Source organism: Penicillium bovifimosum, assembly GCF_028826915.1.
Source record: "Penicillium bovifimosum strain IBT 22155 chromosome Unknown utg000005l_segment0_segment0, whole genome shotgun sequence".
Classification (NCBI taxonomy): Eukaryota; Fungi; Ascomycota; class Eurotiomycetes; order Eurotiales; family Aspergillaceae; genus Penicillium; species Penicillium bovifimosum.
Genome location: NW_026622714.1, coordinates 2,408,006 through 2,432,487, shown reverse-complemented (window position 1 = coordinate 2,432,487; position 24,482 = coordinate 2,408,006). Strand labels below are relative to the sequence as shown.

General features: G+C 51.0%; 10 protein-coding genes across 10 annotated transcripts; 5 read left to right on the top strand and 5 right to left on the bottom strand.

The window, feature by feature from the left end:
- Positions 1 to 282: 282 nt before the first annotated feature.
- On the top strand, positions 283 to 2,243 carry N7515_006098 (putative GABA permease (Uga4); the record flags this gene model as incomplete). Its single annotated transcript, XM_056666842.1, has 6 exons — positions 283 to 373; positions 440 to 585; positions 650 to 697; positions 752 to 899; positions 965 to 1,966; positions 2,041 to 2,243. 6 exons carry the CDS (start codon positions 283 to 285, stop codon positions 2,241 to 2,243), a joined length of 1,638 nt encoding a protein of 545 aa, XP_056520438.1.
- A 357-nt stretch (positions 2,244 to 2,600) lies between these two features.
- Positions 2,601 to 3,086, bottom strand: N7515_006097 (putative GPI anchored protein; the record flags this gene model as incomplete). Its single annotated transcript, XM_056666841.1, has 1 exon — positions 2,601 to 3,086. The coding sequence occupies one exon, from the start codon at positions 3,084 to 3,086 to the stop codon at positions 2,601 to 2,603; it is 486 nt and encodes a 161-aa protein (XP_056520437.1).
- A 1,224-nt stretch (positions 3,087 to 4,310) lies between these two features.
- On the bottom strand, positions 4,311 to 7,395 carry N7515_006096 (glycoside hydrolase family 55 protein; the record flags this gene model as incomplete). Its single annotated transcript, XM_056666840.1, has 3 exons — positions 4,311 to 5,939; positions 5,999 to 6,647; positions 6,701 to 7,395. 3 exons carry the CDS (start codon positions 7,393 to 7,395, stop codon positions 4,311 to 4,313), a joined length of 2,973 nt encoding a protein of 990 aa, XP_056520436.1.
- A 2,418-nt stretch (positions 7,396 to 9,813) lies between these two features.
- On the top strand, positions 9,814 to 12,318 carry N7515_006095 (threonine/serine exporter family protein; the record flags this gene model as incomplete). The annotated part of the gene is made up of 1 exon (XM_056666839.1): positions 9,814 to 12,318. One exon carries the CDS (start codon positions 9,814 to 9,816, stop codon positions 12,316 to 12,318), a length of 2,505 nt encoding a protein of 834 aa, XP_056520435.1.
- Positions 12,319 to 13,010: 692 nt separating this feature from the next.
- Positions 13,011 to 13,193, top strand: N7515_006094 (uncharacterized protein; the record flags this gene model as incomplete). Its single annotated transcript, XM_056666838.1, has 1 exon — positions 13,011 to 13,193. The coding sequence occupies one exon, from the start codon at positions 13,011 to 13,013 to the stop codon at positions 13,191 to 13,193; it is 183 nt and encodes a 60-aa protein (XP_056520434.1).
- A 448-nt stretch (positions 13,194 to 13,641) lies between these two features.
- N7515_006093 (Amidase) lies at positions 13,642 to 15,320 on the bottom strand (the record flags this gene model as incomplete). Its single annotated transcript, XM_056666837.1, has 3 exons — positions 13,642 to 14,064; positions 14,119 to 15,119; positions 15,185 to 15,320. The coding sequence occupies 3 exons, from the start codon at positions 15,318 to 15,320 to the stop codon at positions 13,642 to 13,644; spliced, it is 1,560 nt and encodes a 519-aa protein (XP_056520433.1).
- A 437-nt stretch (positions 15,321 to 15,757) lies between these two features.
- N7515_006092 (uncharacterized protein) lies at positions 15,758 to 16,884 on the top strand (the record flags this gene model as incomplete). Its single annotated transcript, XM_056666836.1, has 3 exons — positions 15,758 to 15,879; positions 15,936 to 16,503; positions 16,570 to 16,884. The coding sequence occupies 3 exons, from the start codon at positions 15,758 to 15,760 to the stop codon at positions 16,882 to 16,884; spliced, it is 1,005 nt and encodes a 334-aa protein (XP_056520432.1).
- Positions 16,885 to 17,380: 496 nt separating this feature from the next.
- On the bottom strand, positions 17,381 to 19,627 carry N7515_006091 (Zn(II)2Cys6 transcription factor; the record flags this gene model as incomplete). Its single annotated transcript, XM_056666835.1, has 4 exons — positions 17,381 to 18,628; positions 18,695 to 19,295; positions 19,345 to 19,439; positions 19,499 to 19,627. 4 exons carry the CDS (start codon positions 19,625 to 19,627, stop codon positions 17,381 to 17,383), a joined length of 2,073 nt encoding a protein of 690 aa, XP_056520431.1.
- Positions 19,628 to 20,092: 465 nt separating this feature from the next.
- N7515_006090 (isocitrate lyase/PEP mutase family protein) lies at positions 20,093 to 21,318 on the top strand (the record flags this gene model as incomplete). Its single annotated transcript, XM_056666834.1, has 6 exons — positions 20,093 to 20,242; positions 20,296 to 20,573; positions 20,641 to 20,767; positions 20,828 to 20,929; positions 20,988 to 21,062; positions 21,118 to 21,318. The coding sequence occupies 6 exons, from the start codon at positions 20,093 to 20,095 to the stop codon at positions 21,316 to 21,318; spliced, it is 933 nt and encodes a 310-aa protein (XP_056520430.1).
- Positions 21,319 to 22,724: 1,406 nt separating this feature from the next.
- On the bottom strand, positions 22,725 to 23,861 carry N7515_006089 (TauD/TfdA family dioxygenase; the record flags this gene model as incomplete). The annotated part of the gene is made up of 1 exon (XM_056666833.1): positions 22,725 to 23,861. The coding sequence occupies one exon, from the start codon at positions 23,859 to 23,861 to the stop codon at positions 22,725 to 22,727; it is 1,137 nt and encodes a 378-aa protein (XP_056520429.1).
- Between the last annotated feature and the right edge of the window lie 621 nt (positions 23,862 to 24,482).

Here is a 24,482-nt window from a genome sequence, read left to right as displayed (position 1 = left end):
TCTGCTACACAATACATGTCGACATAGCTTGTGCCTCAACCGCCCCAACTTGACCGTGAACACAATCATAGGTAGCGCCACCTGGCCAGCATTCCCGGTACCAGCGAGACGAGGCTGAACAGGACTCTGCAATAATGCATACAGATGCAAGGGCCACCTGCAGTCCAGGATACACTGCATATGCCATCATCTCCTGCAGGAAACCCCCTTCGAGAGCAATCAACCAACTTAAAGCTGACTGCACTGCAATGTCTGGCCGACCACACCAAACCCACACCAATCATGTCTGCGACAGACCCGAAACCCGTTGACCCCGAAGCCGTCGCGTCGGATGCCGCCAACGCGAATGCCCGCGAGGATGTCCAATTGCTGGGTACGAACGTCCGTTCCGTCTCTCATCTGCGGCAGATTCCCAGTCGCTAATACCATGGCCATCCAGCGCAATTGGGATACAAGCAGGAACTTCATCGGCAGTATTCGACGCTGCAGATTTTCGCGATAGCATTCAGCATCATGGGCCTGGTACCCTCGATTGCATCGACGCTCTCGTTCTCGCTTCCTGCTGGGCCGGTCGGCATGGTCTGGGTATGGGGATTCGTTACCCTGGAGTCTAGATACGGGGGCTTCGGTTGACGCGTTCGTGATATAGGGATGGTTTACAGCGAGCTTGTTTATTCTGTTGGTTGGGCTCGCAATGGTATACTCTTACTCCTCCGTCGGGCCTGTTGAAGACCGCACTGATAATCTTTAGGCCGATCTTGCGTCCGCTATGCCTACTGCTGGTGGATTGTATTGGTGGACGCATTTTCTTGCTGCGGAGAAATGGAAGAGACCATTGAGTTTCCTGATCGGATATAGCAATACACTGGGTTTGATCGGGGGCATGTGTTCAGTTGATTGTGAGTATAGTTTCACTGTCCCAGGTTCACGATGGCAGTACTTACCTTTACTTGTTGCTGTGTAGATACCCTCGCGCTCATGATACTTTCCTGTGTCTCCATCTCACGGGGAGATGGATGGTCCGCCTCGCGTGGGATCATCTATTCCGTCTACGTCGGCGTGATCCTATTACACGGACTTTGCGGCTCTCTGGCTGGACAGCTTATGCCGAGAATCCAGACATTGTGCATATACATCAACGTCGCCCTGGTCATCGCAACGGTAATCGCTTTGCCAGTCGGTAGGATAACACGAGGTGGAACACTCAACTCTGCCCAGTACGTTTACACTCATATTGACAATACAACCACCTGGCCAGCCGGCTGGGCATTCATGCTCGCATGGCTCGCTCCAATATGGTCCATCGGGTCTTTCGACTCATGCGTGCACATGAGCGAAGAAGCCCTGCACGCCGCAAAAGCCGTCCCACTGGGGATCATCTGGTCAGCGAGTTCTGCATTTATTCTCGGGTTCTTAGTGCTGTCCGTTATCGCAGCCACCATGAATCCAGACGTTAGCGCAACAATCAATACGCAGTTCGGGCAGCCCATGGCTCAGATCTTCTATGATACATTGGGTAGAAAGGGTGCGTTGGCTTTCATGGCTGTCCTCTGCATTACCCAGTTCTTCATCGGTCTCAGCTTGATCGTCGCGGCATCCCGACAAGCTTGGGCTTTCTCCCGCGATGGCGCACTTCCTTTCTCCAGGTTCTTCCGCCATGTCAGTAAGCGCATCCCGTTCCAGCCAGTGCGCATGATCGGTGGTTTAGTTACGGTTGCCATTCTCCTGGGCTTGTTGTGTCTGATCGACCCGGCTGCTGCGAATGCACTGTTCTCGTTGTTCGTTGCGAGTAACTATCTCTCATGGGGCACACCGATATTCTGTCGCTTGACCTGGGGTGAACTGTTCACACCGGGGGAGTTCTATACTGGTCGTTTCAGCAGGATTATTGCCTGGGTGGCCGTTGTATATCTTCTCTTCGGTGTTGTTCTGTCGATGTTTCCGACGGAGGGGCCTAGCCCAACTCGTAAGTATTTGGCTATTGGGAGTTGTTACTTGCCAAATGCTCGATTGCAATGGCTGACTGATTTTTGACCGCAGCTTCCAATATGAATTACACTATTGTCATCAACGGATTCGTGTGGATCGGTTGTATGGTGTATTATTTCGTCTTTGCTCGGCACTGGTATACTGGGCCCCTGACCACAGTTGATGGGAGTGCGTCTGTCACTTCTCTTGGTGCTGCGGGTTCCAATGACAGACATACCAATCAACCTGTCACGACTGGTCGTAAGAAGGAATAATCATCCCTATCCGTGAGTACATCGTTCCTGGGTGCTGCAAATTGCATGCGCGGACATACCATTACCTAGAGGATTTCTCGTGTTTGATCAGAGGCATGTGCTGAGCGTTTACTGTTTACAAAGACATAGCTGTCATGGTTCAAAATTTGGCTTGATTGAGATGTACCGAATGTAGGTTATACAGCCATGGGGATATGTACAAGTTCAAAGAGAACGCCGGTCTCAAACCACTTTCCCCAGATGCGAGTGACAAGAAGGCGTAATTAAACAATTAAAGGAGAGTCATGAAAGAGTAGCCGTATCGGATATTATGACTGGGATCCAAACTCCCAGGTTCAATATAGATATTCAAATCCCTTACAGGGCAACCATGACTCCGAGGAGACCAGCCATACCAGCAGCAGCGGCACCGACAGCTGTGGGACGAGCGAAAGCGCCGTTACCAGTAGGGGAGGCGGAAGCAGAACCGGTGGTGGTGAAAGTGCTGGTGGTAGACTGGGTAGCGGTGGCCGAGCCATCGGAGTTGGTCAGGGTAGTCTGGGCAGAGACCTCGGTGGCAACGCGGCTAGTGATAGACGAGGCCAGGGAGCTGGCCTCGCTGGCAGCAGAGGAACCGAGAGATGAGGCATCGCTGCGGATGGAGGAGACGGCTCCGGCACCACCGGTGCTGACTGCATCGCCGAGGGAGGTGACCTTGGAGGCGATGTCACCACCGACACCTGTGGCGCCGTTGGCGACGGTGGAGTATACGTTCTCAACGTCGGAAGCGGCGTCGGCCAAACCGCCGTCGGCCATGGCAGCAGTGGCCAGGAAAAGGGCGGAGGAGATGAGAGTGAACTTCATTTTGAATGTGTGGAGAGAAGAAAGAAGTGGTTGAGTGAAAGCTTTTTTGGTAGATGAGGCAAGTTTTGGGAATTGATAATTAGAAAGCTGGTAATCTGGGGGAAAATCCACTCCTTTTATATCCGATCCATGAGGCAGCATTACCCGCTATGAATAGTAACGTCGGAGTTTGATTGCGCTGTAACTGGGCAGCCGAGGGCCGCAGTGGCGACATGACCTCAGCCTTGTGAGCGTGCCATTTCCTACGGAGTACTGTCGATCGCAGGCTCAAATTCAGGGATAGAGGGTCAGGAAAATTGGATCGGGGATCCCGCTATACGGTTTAAGGCAATTTCATCGTCATATCCCGGGATCCACTTCGTAACCAAGGCGTAGTGCAATGGGGCCGTGTGGACGCCTTCTGGTGCTTTCCCCAGGTTGCAACTCCTCCCTGTTAGCTTATGCTGAACGCGCCATCCTTCTTGCATTAGCTTTGCTTCTTGCTTTGTAGGCAGTGCAGTACACAGCCATCAACGGTGAATCTGTAGTCCTTCGGAACTTCCCGTCCTACGACTCAATTCCCGGCGGGAACCTTGGTTCTGATCCACCCGCCACAGGCATAAGATGTAATTTGCTACTCAGGGGTGGCTTTGGTGGTCCACCGGGGAAGATCTCTGATCAACGGCCTATTGAGGCTTTCGGATAGCTTGATCATTGATGTACATCGTATCAGGGGGCCAAAACTATTTCTGTTCTGGACGAACCAACCTGGGTTATTCGTCACTGCTTGAACAATGAAACATCCCCATTGCACAAGTTCCAGGGATGGACCCTTGTCGTGTTTGCTGTTGGACGGAGAGCCAAGAAGCGATGACGCGTTGGCGGATGTGGCTACAGTAGCTCTCATATTGCGTAGGGCGGTCGAAGGGTGGAGACCTTTCAATGTTTTTGATTGGATCTAGGCTCTGTTGCCGGGGGGCCTGCCAAGACTTCATGCCTGAGGCAGTCAAGGATCACGTGCAGTGGCACCGAAGAAACAGGGAAAATGGAAGAAGCGGGAATGGTTCCGTGGACGTCATGAAGAAGACATTCGAAGGAATTCTACTGCCTAACATGACATGGGTGGAACCTTGGAAGTGAAGTATTTTCCATTGTTCATGAATAATTTTCATTAATAATTAAATGTGCTAAATTACTACAGAATGCATATGTCCACTGATGCAATAAAAACAATACGCCGAAAGATCAGGCCGTAAACTGCCCATACACCTGGATGATGGCTTCCCATCCACCTTTGTGGTCCGCTTGACGGGGGTTAGTCTTCCCATCGAGCACCATGACGTCCGTCATTCGGGTGCTGATGGAGTACCAAACCAGATTCTGAGGGTTATTCGTGACTCGCATCATGTTGGACTGGCAGTTCCCGTTGCAAGGCTCATTGTATAGACCATTCCAGTACCCGTCGAAGAAGGCCCAGGCCGCTGAATTGTAGAGGGCAATGTTGGATCCGCCGTCGACATTGGTGGCTAGCGCAGCGCGGCACTTTTGGTCGTTGGCGGCACACCACGAGAAATCGGGGTCCCCATATTTGGCAAGAGCTGTCCAGGGCGCCGGTGCGTTCTGGTACTCACCCTCGCCCTGCATGTATGGGGTTTCGGTTTGGAGTAGTCCGGCAAAGACGTTCGAGGCGTTGTGGAAGTTGTAGTTATACAGCCAATGATGCTCGGAGCCCGTACCTGTCAGCCAGGTGCCCTTGGTGGATTCAACCAAGATACCGCGTCCAGTGGATATAATGGTGAGAATTGATTCGCTGTCGAGGTTGTGGTCGGCCGTCCAGCCCCAGAAGTTTTCAATGTACGCAGAGGATGTCTCGGTCAAGTGCATAACCATAAAAGCAGCCATGCAGTCCTTGGGGTCTTGCGACGTGCAAGCAGTGGCAATGCTGGTGTCTGCGGTCCCGCCCACCATGGCCATCGTGTTCCAGAGGCCTACATCGCCGGGTTCGTTCCCTGCGGCGTTGATCTCAATGATTTTGGCACCTGGCAAAATCTCGCCGACGGAGAACCGCATGTCTTGGATCTCAATCACACCAACATCCCCTGGATTACCAAGTTGAATGACGGGTCTTGGGTTGCCCGAGTCCTTGAACTTATCACCGTATGCAGAGATCACAGACCACGCTTCTCCGACAATGCGGGTTCCAACCGGAACGAAGATAGTGTCCGAGACTCGATACACACCGAAGGGGATGTAAGTGATCTTGCAGGTCTTGGCATTCTCAGCCAAAATAGCGTTGAGGCTGTTGGTGTCGTCGGTTTTACCATCGCCTTTGACCACGTGCTCGGATACAAGCTTGACATTGACGATAGATGATGTGCTGTACTCCTCGTAAGTGGGCTGCGCCTTGGTGAAGTACTTGTCTCCCAAAAGCAATGCCGAGGGCCGTTTCGTGGCCCAGCTTGCGCCAGTCTCGTAGTGCTCTGGAACGACAGTCCCCCAGACCCATGTATCGACATGAGGAGTGGCAGCCAGCACTACATTGCCCTTGTTGTCCACTGCAATAGCGTTACCGGTGTCGTGGTGGAGGTTCTGGATCAGGAACTGGCTATTCTGAGCTCCAGAATCCTTGGACGAGTCATAGAATTTGATCACCGGGCCAGTATTGGCGGCAGTTGAATCAAGGAGCACCATGCTGCCCAGGCCGTTGCCGGTCATGTCGATGCCCGTGCCACAGCCATCAAAGGTGGCCTGCTGTAAAAGTACCGTCCAGCCACCAGTGGCCTTGAAACCTATTCCACAACCCTGGAAATAGATGTTCTTGAAGTTGACCTGTTGATTGGAATTCTCGATTCCAACCGCTCCGCCAAAGATACTCTGAGATTATGTTAGGGTCGCGCTTTCTTTTTTATCGAGTTCGTGTTGGGAGTACTTACCACATCCGTAACAGCGACTGTTGACCCGGCAATGACATTGATTCCAATATGACCAGTTGACTGGGTCGGCATGCGGATTTTCACATTCGTCAGACCTGACCCCTGTGCAACTCCCCATTGGAGGGCGGTGAAATGACGGTCACCGTTGAGAGCTGTAGTATCCAGAATCACGTTCTTCATGAGGGTTGCAAAGCTGGTCTCTGGGTTGCCGTTATGCGAATCATATCCCATGACAAGATAGTCGCCGACGAAACCCCGTGCAGCTTTGATGACGGGTGGGTTCAATGGGTTGCCGACAAGAATGGTCCCGACAGTCAGATTGAGGGTAGATTTGAGCTGATACTCGCCCCCTGGGAGATAAACCTGGGCTGGATAGCGTGTGACACCCTGGCCTTTACGGCTGCCGCCGACTCCATCATCGTCGATAGCCTTCTGCAGTTTCGGTGTTTGGTCGCCGGTGCCATCATTGACCACGGAGTAGTCCATCACATTGCGATACACGGGGTAGAGCGAGGTTTTGGCATAAGGTGCGAAGCCCGCTCCTTGTAGATTGTGGTCCTGCTCGTCCAACCAGTAGGTCTCGGGGGACTTAGTGGAAGGGGCCTCACAGGTCTTAGTGACCGGTGAGTGAGATTTGTGGATATTTGGCCTGTGGACGATTATTAGCACAAACAACATGTTGAAAGCTTGATTCACACATACGATGAGGTTGGATTGACCAATGCAAGATGGGGCTTGGTTGAAACGGTGGATCTCCGTGACGATGTACTTGCTTTGGTTGATAAAGTGCTCGATCTCGTTGAATGGTCCGAGGTTCCCAGCGAAGTACGCGTTTTGGTTAAGCTACTGGGTCTCGTTTTCACAGTGGTTGGATGCGGCGAGGTAGTATGGGTACTGGATGTTCGGCTCTTCGTGGTGACCAAATTGTTCCGCGCTTTGGTCGTAGCAACCTTCGGCGAGGTAGTGGTAGTAGCTTTGGTCGCCATCGACGCGGAGCTTTCCACATTTGACAAAGTAACCCGCGCAATTGTTGAGGTTTCGGAGGTGTGCTCAGTTGTCGCATGCGATGGTAACGATGCCCCAGTTGTCTTTGCCAAAATGCCATCTCCCGTCGATGCAGACCTTGTTGCCTTCGACAGAGCGCTCGACTTGCCCGATGGAGGCGAACTTTGTAGATTCTGATGCACAGTAGCAGTTGCCGGTGGCCCTATTAAGCCCGCCAGTGACGATTCAAGCGCCCAGTCGATTGGAACGCCATAATAATAAGACGGTCTCGTATCGGCAGCTGATGATGCATGTGCGTGTGATAAACATTCGCCAGTGTGTATAGGGACAATAGCACCCGATGCAGTCGAAACAACAGCTGTCACAGCAATCAAAGATGAGAGGCCCCTCATATTCAGTCTTCGCCTCAACCTCGACCGGAAGAAGATACAAAGTCGACAATGGAGGGTAAATGGTTAATAAAAATAACCCCTTCCCCGATTTTCGGGGTTCCGACAGTTACCATGCGGACCATCCTGGTATGCTCAAACAGACAGGTTCCAAGGCTGTGAGAGGAATGTTTCGCTATTCGTTCCCTCCGGTTTTCCTACATGTCCCACCCACTTGGCGCAACTTGGCTTCAACTAGCGCCATTGCGATCAGCGCCCCTGTTGCCCCTTGCAGTATCTGCGCTTTGAGAACGTGTCGTCCAGGCTAGTTAGTCGTTTCATGCAGGCACCCAAAGGGTTCTCTTGCATATCTTTTGTGTGGTACGGAGTACTCCGTAACTAAATGGAAATGGGTTCTGATAGTACATGTAACCCAAGCACGTACAAGTCAAGTCAATCGAGTGTTCTCGCAGCTTCATGATCGAGGGGCTATTGATGCAGCCTTGGGATATGAACCTCATCCATGGCCTTGAGTATATCGATCAGGTTTAGAAATTGCCAAATCATATACCTGTGAAACCTTGGTACTTGATTAGATATTGCAAAGCCTTGAATAGGCATACTTCAAGCTGCAGTAGTCGAGACAGTCCATACCAGGACCTCACCACCCTATATGTGCCTTCGCTTGATCGCCCAACTCAATTCCCCACGGGCTTTCAATATACGAATCATTGCGACCGGGTCTTTGAATATTCTGATATAGCACAAAACAGATGTAATGTTCAGAAGCGATGTCTGAACTCTCTGCACCTTGTCCGCTGTCGTGCATGAACCCTAATTCGACATGCAGTATGTAGTACAAGGGCCAATAAAACCGACCAATTGCACCATTTGACATCTCTTCCATCAATATCCCGGTTTAAAGCACATGGTAACCGGTTCTATGTCGGCGCCAGCAGGTTGTCACACGTCACCCCTTGCATTGCCGCGAAGAGGTTATGCCTTTGGTCCACATACCAACGGTTACTGCATAACAACGAGAGCTAGGCCAAGCCATGAAGGATGAATGAGATCCATACATACCTAGTCTGGAACATTGGACTCTTGGAGCTCGCCAAATCACCTGCCATTCCGATGGACGTAGTCCGTGGACGGGCTCCGACTTAGGTCAGGTCCTGTTGCTGAGAATCAAAGTTGGCAGTGATATTTGGACCCAGGGACCACAACCACCCGTTTTATTTTATTTCTAAAGACAATGCAATGAATTCCTTGCTATGAATCACATATTGAATAATTTCCGAAGTTCTGTGTGGGGGTGGGCATCGAGATTGTTTGGGTTTTAGACGGGAGTTGACGGGATATATATCGGCCCTCAACTATGGCATCGAACACCTCAGAACTGGGAAGTGTTAAATTGAGGCAAGCAACAATTTAGCAAATGTAACCTTGATCTATTCGATATGGGAGGATGACGGATGTGGCTCACAAGCGGAAGAAGAAAATGAATTGTCTGACGAAACGTGTGTAGGGCTTCACGATAGCCAATTTGTCTAACTAGCTAAAGACAACAAACAAAGTCTGACTTTTGACGATCTGGTCGCACAATAATGACTAAGCAAGCCTTAGCAAAGCGTAGGCTTGGTATCGCCGCCTCATTCATCCAGAAACTTCTGGCTGAATTCAACAGAAAGCATCTTATCCGGGCAGGTTCCATGGACCTAAGTTCCTAACCTACCTACCTTTCAAGCTTCCATGGAGGATTTCCAAGGAAGGTAGGTTGTGATTGCAATATCTAGTTATCTACTATTCTACTTATACCTGTAACCTAAGTAAGGTTCATAAGGAATTTCAAGCAAGGTACTCCGTAGTCTTCGAAAATTGGCCAGATCTAGCCCTAGTAGAGGACGTGTTATCCTCAGTAATAGTGTATTCACATCTAGCTATGCTAGAAATTCGAGAGCCCGAGTCTCAAGTCTTGAATATTCAGTCGATTAGAAAAATATAGCATCACCTGCACGTAGGAAACGTTTGCCGACTGCCAGCAAATTTGTTGGTGGCAACGGTCCTTCAAGTTCCAGACTGGCGTGGGATAGATTTCCGAGGAGGCGAAACTACACACAACTCTCATGACTGGTGGGATGGCTCTGATTTCCGTTCAGCTAGTAATTGTTTACACTTGTCGAGGTATCTGACATTGATATCTCTGCAAATTGGCGACCGTGGTTCGTAGTTATACCGCGGCGACGTTCCAGTGAGCTCATTATAGCGAATATTGGCTCAATTGGACATACTAGTCCCGAAAATGCAATGGCTGATGCAATTCATAACTTTTCACTGGCTTTAACTGTTCAGAAAGAAAAAGAAATCGATCTATCAATTCCATCTCTCAACGCCGTTTAAGGGTAGACGTTGGCGAAGCAGTGAAATCCCCCCGTCGTCTTCATGCCGGCAGGATCTCCCAACAGCTTCAACAATGACTCGGACCAGGAAAATACAAGCTCTCCCAGAGATGGGCTGGAGACACCTCAAAACACTCCACAAGAGCGCTCACCGCAAGATCGATCACCACGAGATCGGTCACCACCCCGTGTTCGATTTCAATCCTCGAAGACTTCCCTGCAAAATGTTCCCCGTGAGCCGCCGAAAGAAAGTGTCAAAGATGAATGGGAGCACGCTATGTCTCAACGGCTGCCCCATCGGCCGACAATGCCATATTCACATGAGACCGCCGATATCACCGATACGCCACTGAAAGATCGCGAGCAACAGCCAGGCGAAGACGAACGCGAGGAAGGCATCGAGAGGAAGGACCAGTATGCGCGAAAAGATCAGGAAAAAGAGAAGCAAGAGGAGGCTCAGACACCGGAGCAGCGAAGTACAAAAGATAAATGGCGGCACATGGCCCACAGTTGGCGACAGAAGGCAGCGGAGTTCGGTGATCGCCTGGGCCGCCCCCAGACCGAAGGAGACGACTTATCTGCGGGGAAATATCACCCAGACTGGGCGACAGGCGGTGCAGCTGCTCTCTCCGACATGACCGATAACAAGCACAAAAGTGTCAAAGAGAAGCAGCAACAGCAGAAAGGAACAAGTTCCGAGGCTCATCGCATGGTGCGCGATTTGACAGAAGACCAATCACACAAACGCCGGAAAGGTCGAGGGAAGCCGTATCCCTACGCTGGAACCGATTTCAAACCAGATGTAAATGAAAGTGGAAACCTGAACTATCGCGATGGTGGCGGAGGTGTCCTGTCGCAGCTCTTGAAACTAAACGCTGCTCAACAAGGACAAGGAGAACAACAAGGTGCTCAAAATCAGCGTCGCCCGTCAACCGATTCTTCTGACACGTCCCGCAGCACCGAGACCGAGAAGCCCAAAAGACCAAAGCCAGTAAAATGGTATAAAAGGCCCCAGAACACGTCCACAACAACCCTGATCGGTGGGACCGCGGATGCCTTCAGTGGTGCAAGCACCCCTGTTTCCAGCGAAGTCCTGTCACAAGCCTCACAGCGCCGCAGCCAAGAGGTTGGTGCTTCTGCTGGGGGGCAGAGGATGCGCCTCGAGGACGAGATTCGAGTGACGGTACATATCGCCGAGATCATTTGTCGGCAGCGATATATCATGCAGCTCTGCAGATGCTTGATGCTTTTCGGTGCACCGACACATAGACTCGAAGAATACATGCAGATGACCGCGAAGGTCTTGGAGGTCGACAGTCAGTACTTGTATCTACCAGGCTGTATGATCATGTCCTTCGACGACTCATCTACCCGTACGACGGAGGTCAAGCTGGTTCGCGTGGCGCAGGGCGTGGATCTGGCCCGCCTATCAGATACCCATCTCATTTACAAGAATGTGATTCACGACGTGATGGGCATTGAAGAGGCGGTCCAGGAGCTCGATTATATCATGGAGAAAAAACCTCGGTTTCCTGTATACATCGTCGTTTTAGTGTATGGGCTGGCCACGGCAACGGTGGGACCCTTTGCTTTCAACGCCAGACCCATCGACATGCCGATCATTTTCCTGAATGGCATTCTAGTCGGCCTAATGCAACATGTCGCCGCACCTCGCTCGGTATTATATTCGAATGTTTTCGAAGTGACATCGACCGTGGTCACATCCTTTCTAGCCCGAGCCTTCGGCAGCATTTCCCGCGGGGTCGTGAACGGCAAGCCAGACTACATATTTTGCTTCTCCGCTATCGCGCAAGCCTCTATTGCATTGATATTGCCCGGGTTTCTTGTCTTGTGTAGTAGCCTGGAACTACAATCGCACCAGATCATCGCAGGATCGATTCGCATGGTGTACGCTCTTCTCTTCTCTTTGTTCATTGGCTACGGAATCACCGTAGGCACAACCATCTACGGATTGATGGATGCCAATGCCGTGTCGGACACCTCTTGCCCTCCCAAGGGCGCCTTCCAGAATCCTTACGCCCAGCGCTTTCCATTTGTCGCAGTGATGACTGTCTGGTTACTGATCATCAACCAAGGAAAGTGGAAACAGCTACCTCCTATGAGCGTGATTGCCCTTTCAGGTTACATCAGCAATTACTTCAGCACGAAGAAACTGGGATCGAACTCCCAGGTAGCGAATACCGTCGGCGCATTTGTTATCGGCATTATGGGCAACTTATACAGTCGACTGTGGCATGGCCATGCCGCGACCGCTATCTTGCCTGGCATTTTCATTCTGGTCCCTTCTGGTCTCGCTGCGACCGGCTCTCTCATCTCGGGTGTCCAATCTGCGGATGAAATTCGTCAGAATATTGCATCCGGTGCTGCGAGCTCAGAGCCCGGGGCTGGATTGAGTTCTAGCAGTTCTGTGTTCAATTTGGGATTTGGCATGATTCAGGTTGCTATTGGCATTACCATTGGTTTATTCATTTCTGCACTGGTGGTTTACCCTTACGGCAAAGCGCGAAGCGGTTTGTTCAGCTTCTAGCCTGTCTGATGCTATGTTGCTGTATGCCGGTAGAGATCCTTTCCCGGCATCATGTTCATATGTGGGTGTGTGAGATAGCCACAACCTATTCCAAGATAATGAAGTGTTACATAGCATCGTGTTATTAACGATCGTAAACAATGTATCTTTAGCGGCATCTACATCCTCTCCAGGGTGTCATGAATCATGAGTGATCCTCGTTGGCAGTCAACATTCCAACAAAACCATAGGTTTCACAGTTGCTTAGATGGTTGGGAATTACCCGATGGATATGGAAATGAGTGCAAACAATAGTTAGGGAAGGAGGGAGCATGAAAGAAGAACGTTAAGAGGAGTCCTGCCCAGCTCTTATTTCATCTTTCCCTCTCCAGTTCTGTTACTTTAGTTCTCAGCACAGGAAACAAGTCATATGACTCATATTTTCAGTTCCCTTTACTTCTGGCTCGTAACAAAGCGTAAAGGAACTGCACTTGGACCCGCCCAGCCCCGGATTATAAGATTTCCTATTTGGGCGACGGGGCATAGGGTCCCGTCAAACGATCCGACAGCGTTCTCAGAACATGTCTTATGATCATTTCACGTAGTTTTACCAACCAGAATCCTCGACCCACGACGAACTTCCCATTTTACGCACTCTTCGATAAACATTCTCTCCCATCCCTACCATCACAACCAGCACAACCAACACCACAATGCCGTTCGCCCTACCCAAAAAAGCACTCTTCGCTAAACCGAAGATGCGTGCAAAACTACCCACAAAGATTGGCAACTTCGCGGCTAATACAGGCTTTTGCACATTGTTCCTCGTCGGCAACTACTACACGGCGAGGGCAATAGACCGGTACGGACCCGCCGATACCCTCATTCGGCCATAATAGGCCTGCACTGTGAACAGGTGAGCTCCGTACTCGCATAATATCTAGGCTTTCCTTTCTAACGCGATATACCACGACACTTAGGCCACTCTCCACCGACCACAGCCAACTTCGTCGCGCATCCGACCAGCTCCCGGAGCAATGTGAGAGGGGATATGCAGCCCATGTGAGGAGAATTTGGTCTTTATCTACAACATGTACATATTACTTCACAACTAGCATCTCCTCAATGCTATTGCATTTCAAATTCATACGCGGATGAGAACAACTCATCTCGAACTATTCCATCGGCCACCTCTGCTTGGCTGCTATCTTGTAGAGCGCTTGACAGCACTAGCTTTCTTGGTGAAATGGGTACTCATGTCTGATCTGCATCGTGTATTCTATACAAGTAGTATCTACCTAATGCAGTTACACATCACTTCTGATCAAATCATGCTATCATATTTCAGAATTCCTTCCAATTGATACTTTGCTCCCATGCATGTGCAACCTGCAAGATCGTCAGCTCATGGTGCCATTTGCCCACAATCTGCATACTGGCAGGCAACGAGATGCTGTTATAATCCCTCGCCGGCACAAACCCAATTGGCATAGCCAGCGCTGGATGCCCAGTCGCGTTGAACTGGCACGTGTTCTCGGTCATTCCCTTCGCTGCTTCCATCTGGACTACCGGCCTCGCATCTGCATCCGGAAGCCGGTTTGCAGGCAGAAGAGTCGTGGGCATGACTATAACGTCCACTGACGACAAAACATCGTCATATAGGTCTTTCAGCTTCCGCATAATGTTTACAGCTTTGGGATATACGGTTCCATATCGCTGCCAGGCGAACTCGCCGCTAAGAAGGGCTTCCTTGCTCATGACACTCATCTGGAACAAAACAATCAGCAAAAGAAAACCAGTCACCCAGGAATATGGACTTACCTTGTTGACCACTTCGGGCGTGTAGGGAAGGCCCTTCTTTTCAAACAGATCAGTCAACATGACTTGTCGTCGACCAGTTGCTTGCCCCATCATCCCCATATGATTTCCCATCTTGCTGACCACCGAATACACAGATCTGCCGTGCAAATGAAGAGGGATGCTGACTTCCTGCACGATAGCACCCAGGTTTTCAAAGACACTAACCGCGTCTCGGAACTTCGCTTCTATATTTGGATCGACCTGGGCCGGCAGCCCTTCTCTTAAGACGCCTATCTTCAGGCCCTTAATCCCAGCCGCAGCACTTTCAGTCAACAGGCGCGAGTATTGGGGCACATCTCCAGGGAAAGGAATACCCGGTCCGCAACGATCATCCAACCCATCAGCCCCGGCAATTGCCTCCAACAACACCGCATTATCCAAACAAGTGGCAGTTATTGGCCCAGCATAATCCAAGCTCGCATCATTACTCGCAATACCCGTGTACGGTACCAACCCCGCGGTTGGCTTGAATCCATATAGCCCAGTCAGAGCCGCGGGGATGCGGATACTCCCTCCCTGGTCGCACCCGATGCCCATATCCGTTGCCCCGCTAGCCACCAGTGCCGCTGTGCCCGAGCTGCTGCCTCCCACGGAGTATCCTCGTGCGTAAGGATTGTGCACCGGGCCCGTTGCTGCGGTCGAGCTGACAGCTCCACGCGACAAGTTCTCGCATACGGCTTTGCCGGTGATGATGCCACCGGCATCGATGATGCGCGTTACAACTGTCGCGTCGGTGTGCGGGACCCAGTCGCGAAAGGTATCAGTGCCAAGCAGACACGGCACGCCGGCGACGCAGATATTGTCTTTCAGGCAGAGGGTCCTCCCTTGAAGGGAATTTGAGCTCGGTGAATCGGAGGACAATTCGAAGCGCCAGGCCCATCCTCCGAGGCGATTGGCTTCGGGTTTGGGGAAATGGATATTTTGCCTGCGGCTGGTAGTTTGGTCGGGTTCGGGTTGGTAGTCTGCCCCGCGCTGTTAGCAAATTGATATCCAGGTGGGATCTATATCAAGCTCAGTTATGACTCACCATCCATTGCAGCCACCAGCTCGAATGTGTTTTGTGTGCGTGCAAGAAGCGCTTCATAGTCCTCTAGCTCATGCTCTGGGATCTCAAATGACAATTCTTTCGCCAATGCGAGCACTTCCTCTCGAGTAGGCGCCATGATTGTTGTTAATCAACCCACGATGCTAATGCCATCTTTGTATCATCCACACGCTCGTACAAACAACATGGTGTCAAATCCTTATCGTGGCTAAGAATTGCGCCCCCAACATCGCGGTCCAATTAGGGCCTGGATGATAAGCTGCCCCGGCTAAAAGGTGGGGCTTGTTCGACCAGATCCCGGCGAAATCAGGAGCTAATTCGCTAGCGCCATTTTGCTCGCTCTAGAAAGCCGCGGCTGTTGGCCTTCCCCACATTCTCGTACCTGTTGCGCGTCGGAGCCTCCGACGGAAAGTCCGACCCCGCATGATATCGGAGATCAGCCGAGATAAGGAAGGTCCCTAGGGCAATGGTTCATTTATCTCAGAGGTAGTTTTCCATGAAGTTCGCCCCAATTTCTCCTTCCAGGTTTATCATACACTGTCACATCACTCCAAAATGGTCCACATCGATCCAAAGTATCAAGTTCCCCGAGACTTCGAGGGTTACGGCGAAGAAGGCTTTGACGCAAAGTGGCCCAGTGGCGCCCGCATCGCTGTTTCCTTTGTGTTGAATTATGAGTAAGACTCTCTTCCCTTACTAATTACTCGTATGTCCACCAGGCTAATTGAATCAGAGAGGGAGGCGAGCGCTGTATCCTGGACGGCGACAGCATCTCAGAGCCATACCTCTGGGAGAAAGGCGCATCCGGTGGACACCGTGAGAATGCACGCTACCTCAATGCTGAACACGATTTTGAATACGGCAGTCGTGTAGCCTCATGGCGACTGATGCGCTTGTTCAAGGAGTTCGGCTGGAACTTCACAACCTACGCTGTCGCCGTAGCCCTGAAGAAGAACCCCACATTTGCCAAAGCCTTGGTACGCGATGGACACGAGATCGCTACCCATGGCTTGCGGTGGAAGGACTTTTGGGACTTCAATCTCGATGAGGATAAGGAATATGTGAAGCAGAGTCTGTTGCTGATCAAGGAGGTCAGCGGCGAAATGCCAGTGGGAGCCTACTTTGGTCGCGGAACCCCACAAACACATCACCTGTTCCCTGAAGTGTGGAAGGAACTAGGCGAAGAGTTCCTTTGGTCATCGGAGTGCTACAATGATGATGTTCCTTACTGGCTTGACCTGCCATGGGAGGACCAGCTGCCTGAGAATGAACGTGAGGGCATGCTGCTGATCCCATACAATGTAAGTCCATCTTTGCGGATCCTCCCACGAGTATACTGGACCGGTTATACTAATAGCGTTGGCTAGTATGACTGCAATGACGGCAAATTCCACATGTCTCCCGGTTTCGGCTCGAGTGTGGGCGAGAGCTATGAGAATTACCTCAAGAACACGTTCGACATGTTGTACCGCGAGGGCGGCAAGATGATGAACATCCCCTTGCACACGCGCATTATTGGTAAACCCGGCCGATGCGAGGCCCTTCGCAAATTTATGGAATATGTCGCCTCTAAGCCTGGCGTCTGGGTGACTACCCGGCGGGAGATTGCGAAGCATTTCCGGTCTACGTTCCCTTATCAACCGAATAGGAAATGGGTTGATGATGCCAGGAAGCAGGAATAAGTACATACACAACATAGGTATAATCAGGTGGATTTTGCTGTGGAACCTATAAGTCGAATAAGGATCCTGATAGCGTCACATTTAGTATGTATACATTATTCACTCATGGACGTGTACACCCAACTTTCTTGTACGATCACCTAGGTATCGCTGAGTTCGAGGTCGGTGAGATTAAGCAGTTTGTAAACTAACATTGAAAACTTGATGCCGAGATTTTGCCATAGAATAAATCCCAGATCAGACACGGTATGTGCCGCAGTGGGATTGCCGGGGCAATTCGTAGAGACATAGGCTTGCCAGTTGGCGGAAGGTTTCGCCAGTTGGCGGAAAAGCTTGCCAGTTGACGCGCTAAACGCATCTGGAACTTCGCGACTTCAATCTGCTACTAATCGAATTACCTTCCATTCTTGAACAAATAAATCCAGAAGCACCATCGTAATCATTATTAATCCCATCACAGTTCACTATCTTGTTATAATATCTTCCTGGTTATGACTTATGGTAGCTGCCAACCCTCCCAACTGGTATCCGCAAAGCCACCGAAACCCGGCATCCAAGGCGTTTCAGCCGAGGGAGTGTTAGGATCCACCCAAGTGACCAGTTCATTCACAACCGCTAACGTATCAAATTCCATCCACCTATCCTGCAAGACCTGCAATGCAGGCGGCATAGGCTCACCCTGAGCCAGCCCAGGGCCAGCCATCGCCGGAAACTCGCCATTTGAGACACCCCTATCTCGAGTCATAGGTGGCTGCTGAAATGACGGGACACTCGTATCCTGCATCGGAACATCCTGCATAATGCTAGCAATATCCCGAGCCTCACACTCTTGTCGCGTTTCCAGTCTCTCCATAGTTATGCTCACCAAGGCCTCGAATGCATCGCGGTACCGACGTACCCAGGGAGTCCTCTCGCCCATGACGAAGAGTACGCTGGAGCAAGCTCGGATATTGTTGCTCAGTCGCACACTCCAGACATTCTCGTGGGTCCATAGACAATATAACATCATGATGCCGGAAACGAAGACAGTCTGCACGGCGATGAAGCTATGTCCATAAGCCGCGTTCTGATGGAGTTTTTTGTGGAGTTGGCAGATCTGACCGGCGGACTCCAAGCAAGCTTTGAAATATGGATCGGAGCTCGGCAGGATGGATAGGAAAGGTTGCATGAGGAGACGGATGGCTCGGTGGTAGTGGAGTAGTAAGTAGTCTGGATTACGATCGTTCTCTGCGCCTACCGATGCCAGTAGACTCTCTTTCCATTCTTGCAGTTCTTGGTAATAGCCGCGAACCTTAGGGAGAAGCTGCTGTAATGTGCGATCATTGCGGTATTGGGAATGGTGAATGCGGGACTCGATTCTTCTGAGCTGGAACAGGTGTATGACTTGCTGTAATTTGTGGTCGTCCGCTTGTATCACGGTCGGCATCTCCACGTCGATCAGGCGATCGGGGAGACTGACTGGGTACCCGAGTGCGATGGATATGTTGCGCTCTAGAGAGTAGACGGTCCAGAATAACTTCCGGCGCTTTTGAATAACCGCGAAAGGGAGGTCGGCTTCGCTCCGTGATAGGTATAGTCCTAGGTGGATGCAGGTACGCATGGCAAATCCGATGAGATACCATAGCTCTTGGCTTATTGATGAGCGGAGGTGGAATATAACGAGAAGGACCATGGCTTCGATGTTTTCTAGTGATCGTGGCTCTCGTGCTGAGGATATATGGTGTATCGCTGTCATATAGAACGTCTGTTACGGTGGTTAGCTGGATTCAGAGAGATATTCCGCATCAAAGCCATAAGCGGTGTTACTGACCTCCGGCGCTGGTAGAGACGCCTCCTTCTCGGTCAAACTGAGTAGGCCAGACCCAACAGCATATACGAGGTACAGTTTGAACAATCCAAATTGCTGGCTCGCTGTCAACGACTCAGGACCAAGATGGGAGAAGCTTTCTCTGTTCCGGTGCCATTCTAAGACCTCTTCTAGATCGAGAAAGGGGTATCTTGAATCGACTCTCTCTGAGTATGTCTCAATCAGTCTCACACCCAATTCATCAGACGGCGGCCCGCTGCCGTCGCGGTTCTCTATGCCATTTGTGAAGGGGTATACTTCTGAACTCGGGGAGCCCTCCTGCGCCTCCGAGAGACCAGTCGTCACCTTCCTCCGCGCCGAGTCTTGGGAGACATCTCCAAGATTAAGGGCAAGATGAAGTGCAAACTGGGAGAAGTCCATCCCCGAAGATGTATCGGGGAGGGAGAGACATAGTGAATTTGCTACATCACCGATGTTGATCTGCCCCGGCGTCCCACGCGAAGAAGCACTCGCATCGGGGTTTTCAGCCTGCGCCTGCGGAGACTGGTGTTGCTGGAGTTGAATCTCGAGTTCAGCCACTTTATTTTCCAGTGCACGAATGTATCTTAGTTAATGTCAGACTAAATTTGTTCAATATGAATGCATGAACTTACTTTGCGACAACCAAATCCTCGCCCCGGACATTTTGCAGGTCGCAGGTCGCTCCGGACTTTGTGCAATTTGAACAGACGGGCAGTTGGCCATCACACTAACCGGGATTATCAATTTCCAGAATGTTCATTATCAGGAAATTCCGGTTTCACATACCTTCTGCTTTCTGGTCTTGCATCGCGAACAAGCTGTCCGTCCCATCCCGCGTTTGCGGCTCTGGCTAGCAGGCCCCGCCGTCCTAGGAGACCGGGGTTCCCCAGGTGGAACTACTCCAGAGATGTTCATGCCTAGTTTGGGGAAGCGTAGATGCAAGGAAAACGGAGGGTCCGTAAGATGGGATTCATGCGAGCTCAGTATCGGGGGGGGTCCGAACCCCACACAACCTTCCACCCCGCTCTGTAGGCCAATCCATTTTAGGAAGTTTGAAAAGCATCTCGTCGCATCTCCACTTTATTTCGGTGGCGGACGCTTTTGCGTACATTTCCGGGATTTACCTCGTTTTATTTTAGCTATCATAACTTGGCTATTGTAATTGGCTCATCCCATCTCAAGCTTCCATGTGCATTCGAGGTGGTGGATTCTGAAATGCGGGCAGTCGGAGGTTCCGACGAACATCGGAGTTCGGGTTACGGAGTAGTAACTAAAATTTGTTAAGACTAGTTATGAGCAGCTATTATTCCAGATACCTGCTGTAGATATCCTGGGATATTATAGCACGAGTTATCTTTCAATCACAACAGAAACCAAAAGATGGAATCCAGAATCACCGGAGAGCAGCAGCTGAAGCCAGCAACGCGCTTGCGCAAGCTCCTCTCACAACCGGGCATCTGTATCCAGGCGCCGGGAGTGTATGATGGTCTTTGCGCGCGCCTTGCTATAGAACAAGGCTTCGAAGTGATGGTAAGCTTCATCGTGGATTCCTTCCCGGGACGGCTTCACTGACCCGGAAACAGTACATGGGCGGCTCTATGACTACGGCCGCACGTCTTGGAAAGGCAGATCTTGCTTTTGCGTCGCTGAACGACTTTGCACAGAATGGGCAAATGATCGCAAATATCGATCCTCGCATCCCTCTCATCGCAGATGCAGATGTCGGGTTCGGGTCACCGCCAAACATCGCTCGCATGGTGCAGACATATGATTCTTGTGGAATCGCCGGCTTCCACATTGAAGATCAAATGTCTAATAAGCGATGTGGCCACTTGAAGGGAAAGGCGGTCGTCGACATTGAGTATGTTGCTTGTTTGGATCCGCCGCGAACAAGTCATATCGTATCGGGTACTAACTTCACGTGACAGGACTTGGAAAACAAGAATCCGCGCCTGCGTAATTGGTCGGGATGCTATCTATGGTGGCAGTGATATAGTTATCATTGCGCGAACGGATGCGCTGGCTGTTGAGGGATACCAGGCTGCTCTTGATAGAGTAAGTTCGGAGGTCAAACGAAATCTAGCAGCCAGAAGTATAACTGATCATCTCGCTCAGCTCATTGCGGCACGGGAATGTGGCGCCGATATGGGCTTCTTAGAGGCTATTGAGACAGAAGAACAGATCAAGAATGCGGTCAAGGTTCTGGCACCGATGCCTGTGAGTCGACCACCGGTTCATTGCCCCCTGTGTTGCAGAACATACTGACCTGATTCAGCTGATGGTGAACCTGGTCTCAAACGGCAAGACGCCGTGGTTCTCACCCGAACAGTTGGGCGAGTGGGGAGTCAAGGTCCGTTGCTAGTTATTCAATTCTTCTTGTCGACCTTTTACTAATGCAACAGCAGCTGGCTATCTACCCCGGTGCTGCCGGGAAGTCAGTTCTTCACACCATTAGGCGCGCTTATAAGTTCCTTATGGAAACTGGACAGGACGATGCGCAGGCACAGGGTCTGGATCCTAAGGGTTTCTTTAATGTCATGGGGCTGCAAAGAGAGATGGAAATCGATCGGCTGGCTGGAGGTGTATCATTTGCAAACGGCGCGTAAGGTGTATAGTCAAACCTAAGGAATAAAATCTCATATAACTGGGAATTTGTATAGGTTCTGCTTGTGTCCAGATAGTCTTGTCCATGATTAGGGGGGGGGCAACTAGACAGAGACGCACTGACGGTAAGCTGCCAGATGAGAGGAAGGTATTTGCTGACGGAGTCGTTCGCCGCTGGAGGCTCCTAAAGGCTCTTTATGGCCTGCGCAAGTCTCCGCGATTGTGGCAGAAGGGGGCCACGGGAGTACGACCAAATTTCCTCATCAGTGATCCAGTGATCCAGTGATCTCAGAGAATGACTCTGGCAGCAATATCTTCCTCTCATCTGGCAGCTTACCGTCAGATAAGTCTCTGTCAAGTTCCCCTACCCGAGTCATGGATATGGACACGTTGGTATCGAGAGCAGTGTTTAAAAAGAAGCCGCCGCGTAAGATCAACGTCGACAGACGTGCAGAGCTCCCGCGGGCTATCTGGGACTTCATTGACGCTCGTGTCTGCCTCAAGAGCCGGATTGCAATTGGAACAGCACGATTCTCTTGGTTAACCAGGCGGCAGCTCTGGCTCTTTAACCCATTTCTGAAAGACTCGCTGGGTTAAAGAACTAGAGCTGCCGCCTGATTATCCAAGAGAATGGTGCTGTTCCAATTGCAATCCGGCTCCTGAACATGACAGGTATTGAGCTTGATGTTAGAGGAGGCTCGAGGGTGAAGTCTGAAGCCATTATCTGAGTTTGGTCTCAAATTTTGGATCATGAGCGCCAGGCTTTGCAGCCATTTTCATGTACGTGGTTGGTGCGACGTGGACGGTCATCGGTTGTGTCTTCCCCGCGATCTTGGGTCGACCGCGGACACTTCGATCTCGAAGATCTTAACTTAGGTATGGTTGATGGTGCGAAATGTGACGGAGGTGAAGAAGATGCAGTAGGCCAAGTTTTGAGATGAAATCCGACGTTGTTGTCGAGATCTCATGATTCAATGAGAGAGGCTCGTTTCGTTGTTTTGCTAACAGTTGCTTTTTTTCCACTTGTCTTGTCCGGAACATACTAGTGCCGTTCCGCACACAGGACCGACCCTGCTTCGACAGTCCTGCAATTGACCGAATGGCGGTTGCTAGAGCCTTGGGGAAACATAGGCTCCTGGCTCCAGTTGGCATCGCCGCCTCATTTATCCAGGAATTTCTGGCTGAATTCAACAAACTGGAACTTGGTTTTTGTTGCGGTCTAGTGGTAAAACCGGGATAGCCTGTATTATTTCCCACAGAAACTATATAATAGACTACCTGGACAGGACAAAGCAACCTAGAACCTAGACATAATCAAAAAAAACACCCTAGGTAGGTACCTACTACCTAGGTTGAAACGAAAACCAATGGAAGTACAATTAGGTCATACATCATTGGGGTATATACATCAAGCCATACCCACGATCTTGCTCATCTCTTCCTTCGTCACAATCGGACTGAAGCCCCTGCAAGGCATGCCCATAGCCTCGGCTTGACGCTTCTCATATCTCAAGAAGTCGTCAGTTATGGCACTCCCTCGGACACCACCACGGACAGCGCCCGCCCTAGAATCACCCCAGTACTCGGCAAACTCAGCGGGTAGTGGCTGAGAAGAAGGAATAGAGAGCCAGAGACGCATGAGATGACGCTTCTCATCCGGAAGATCATAGTCCTCAAACGGTGTGCGCGAGTGTAGCGTAACAAAGCTGTTCAGAAGCTGCATATCACCACGCTCAAGCTCCATAGTGTAGCAGAACTCATCGGAAGGCATGATAGTATCCAAGAAATCAAGTGCCTCTTCCTGCTGGGGCGTAAGGCGCGGCACCTCGGGGAAATCCCGCTGCGCGGCAACAGTGTTCTTGCGGTTTGTGCGGGCACAGAAGTAAGCACCGCTCTTCCCCATGAGCGGGCAGCGATAGTAAGGAGGCTGGGTGGCATCCTGGGCATTCTGGAAGCTGTGGAACCAGTTGTTGGCCTCAAGAACGGGCAGCAGGTCAGGACGCGCTTCGGCAACCTTATCGTGCAAGGCAATGCTGCTCATCACCTTGGATGTACCGCCCTCCTTGGCAGTGCGACGGCACAACAGGGCAACAACGTCGGCAGAGTCCTGGTGGAAGTCGAGACCGGCGTTGGTGTTGTATCCACGGCCGCCCTTGACCTTGTAGCTGCCGCCGGCATCGCGAACGTCGTTGATCACTTCGCTGGCGCGGTTCTGGGTCCGACCGACGCCCATGTAGAGTCCCATTCCCCAGTAAGCGACGCGCATTTCGGCCTCAGTCCAGTCATTGACTGGGAAGCCCTTGACGAGGCACATGCCCCAGCGGCCTTGGGTGGTGCCAATGGCTGCCTCAAGTGCCTTCTTGGAGACCTCGGGAAGTGGATAGTCGGCTTGGGTCATCTCAAGAAGAGGCTTGGGGTGCTCCTTGGCATAGGCAAGTGCTGTGTTGAAGCCTTCAATTTGCTCGGGGGTCAGACGCAAGATCCACGAATCATCGCGCTCAACGTCTTGCGTCTTCCAAGCCTGGGGTTTCTCGCCAATTGACATCTTGATGGAAAGTGAAGGACGAAGTTGTGAAGGATTTGCAAATGGAAAGACAAAACCGTAGCTTCGATGGGCAATTCCAAAGAAGTGTGATTGTGAATATAGATCTGGTAGATGCTGTTGTGCCGTTTGTTCTTCAGTTGGCTTTCTTATAAGTCCATCAACGCCGTCTCGAGGTCTTTATGACCGGCAAAGACCTACCATAGTCTATCCGGGACACCAGCAATGCCAAGGTCTCACTAACATCAGTCATGCGACGCATGGACGTTTCCCTGGGAATTTTGGTGAAATTGTCGGATGCTCCGTCCCTTCGGCCCGGTGGGTCCATCTCGGATGGTCCAGAGCGGAAGGTGCAAACTGAGCAGGCACTTAGAGTTTATCGGAGGGTCCGGGGTCGAGACCCTACGGCTACGGCCCCCAATGCCCAACATCCACTTCGCGTCTAACAACTTCCCCAATTGCCCCAACGGCCAATTATCATGGACGAGCGCAAATCCCCCCGCCATTTGGCTATCTTTCCCCATATTTTTAGACAGGAAGTGATTGGATCTCTCGCGCGAATTAGCCTTTGGTATCTCTTCTAATTTATTATGTACATCATTACTGAAAGGATTTGCTTGGAGA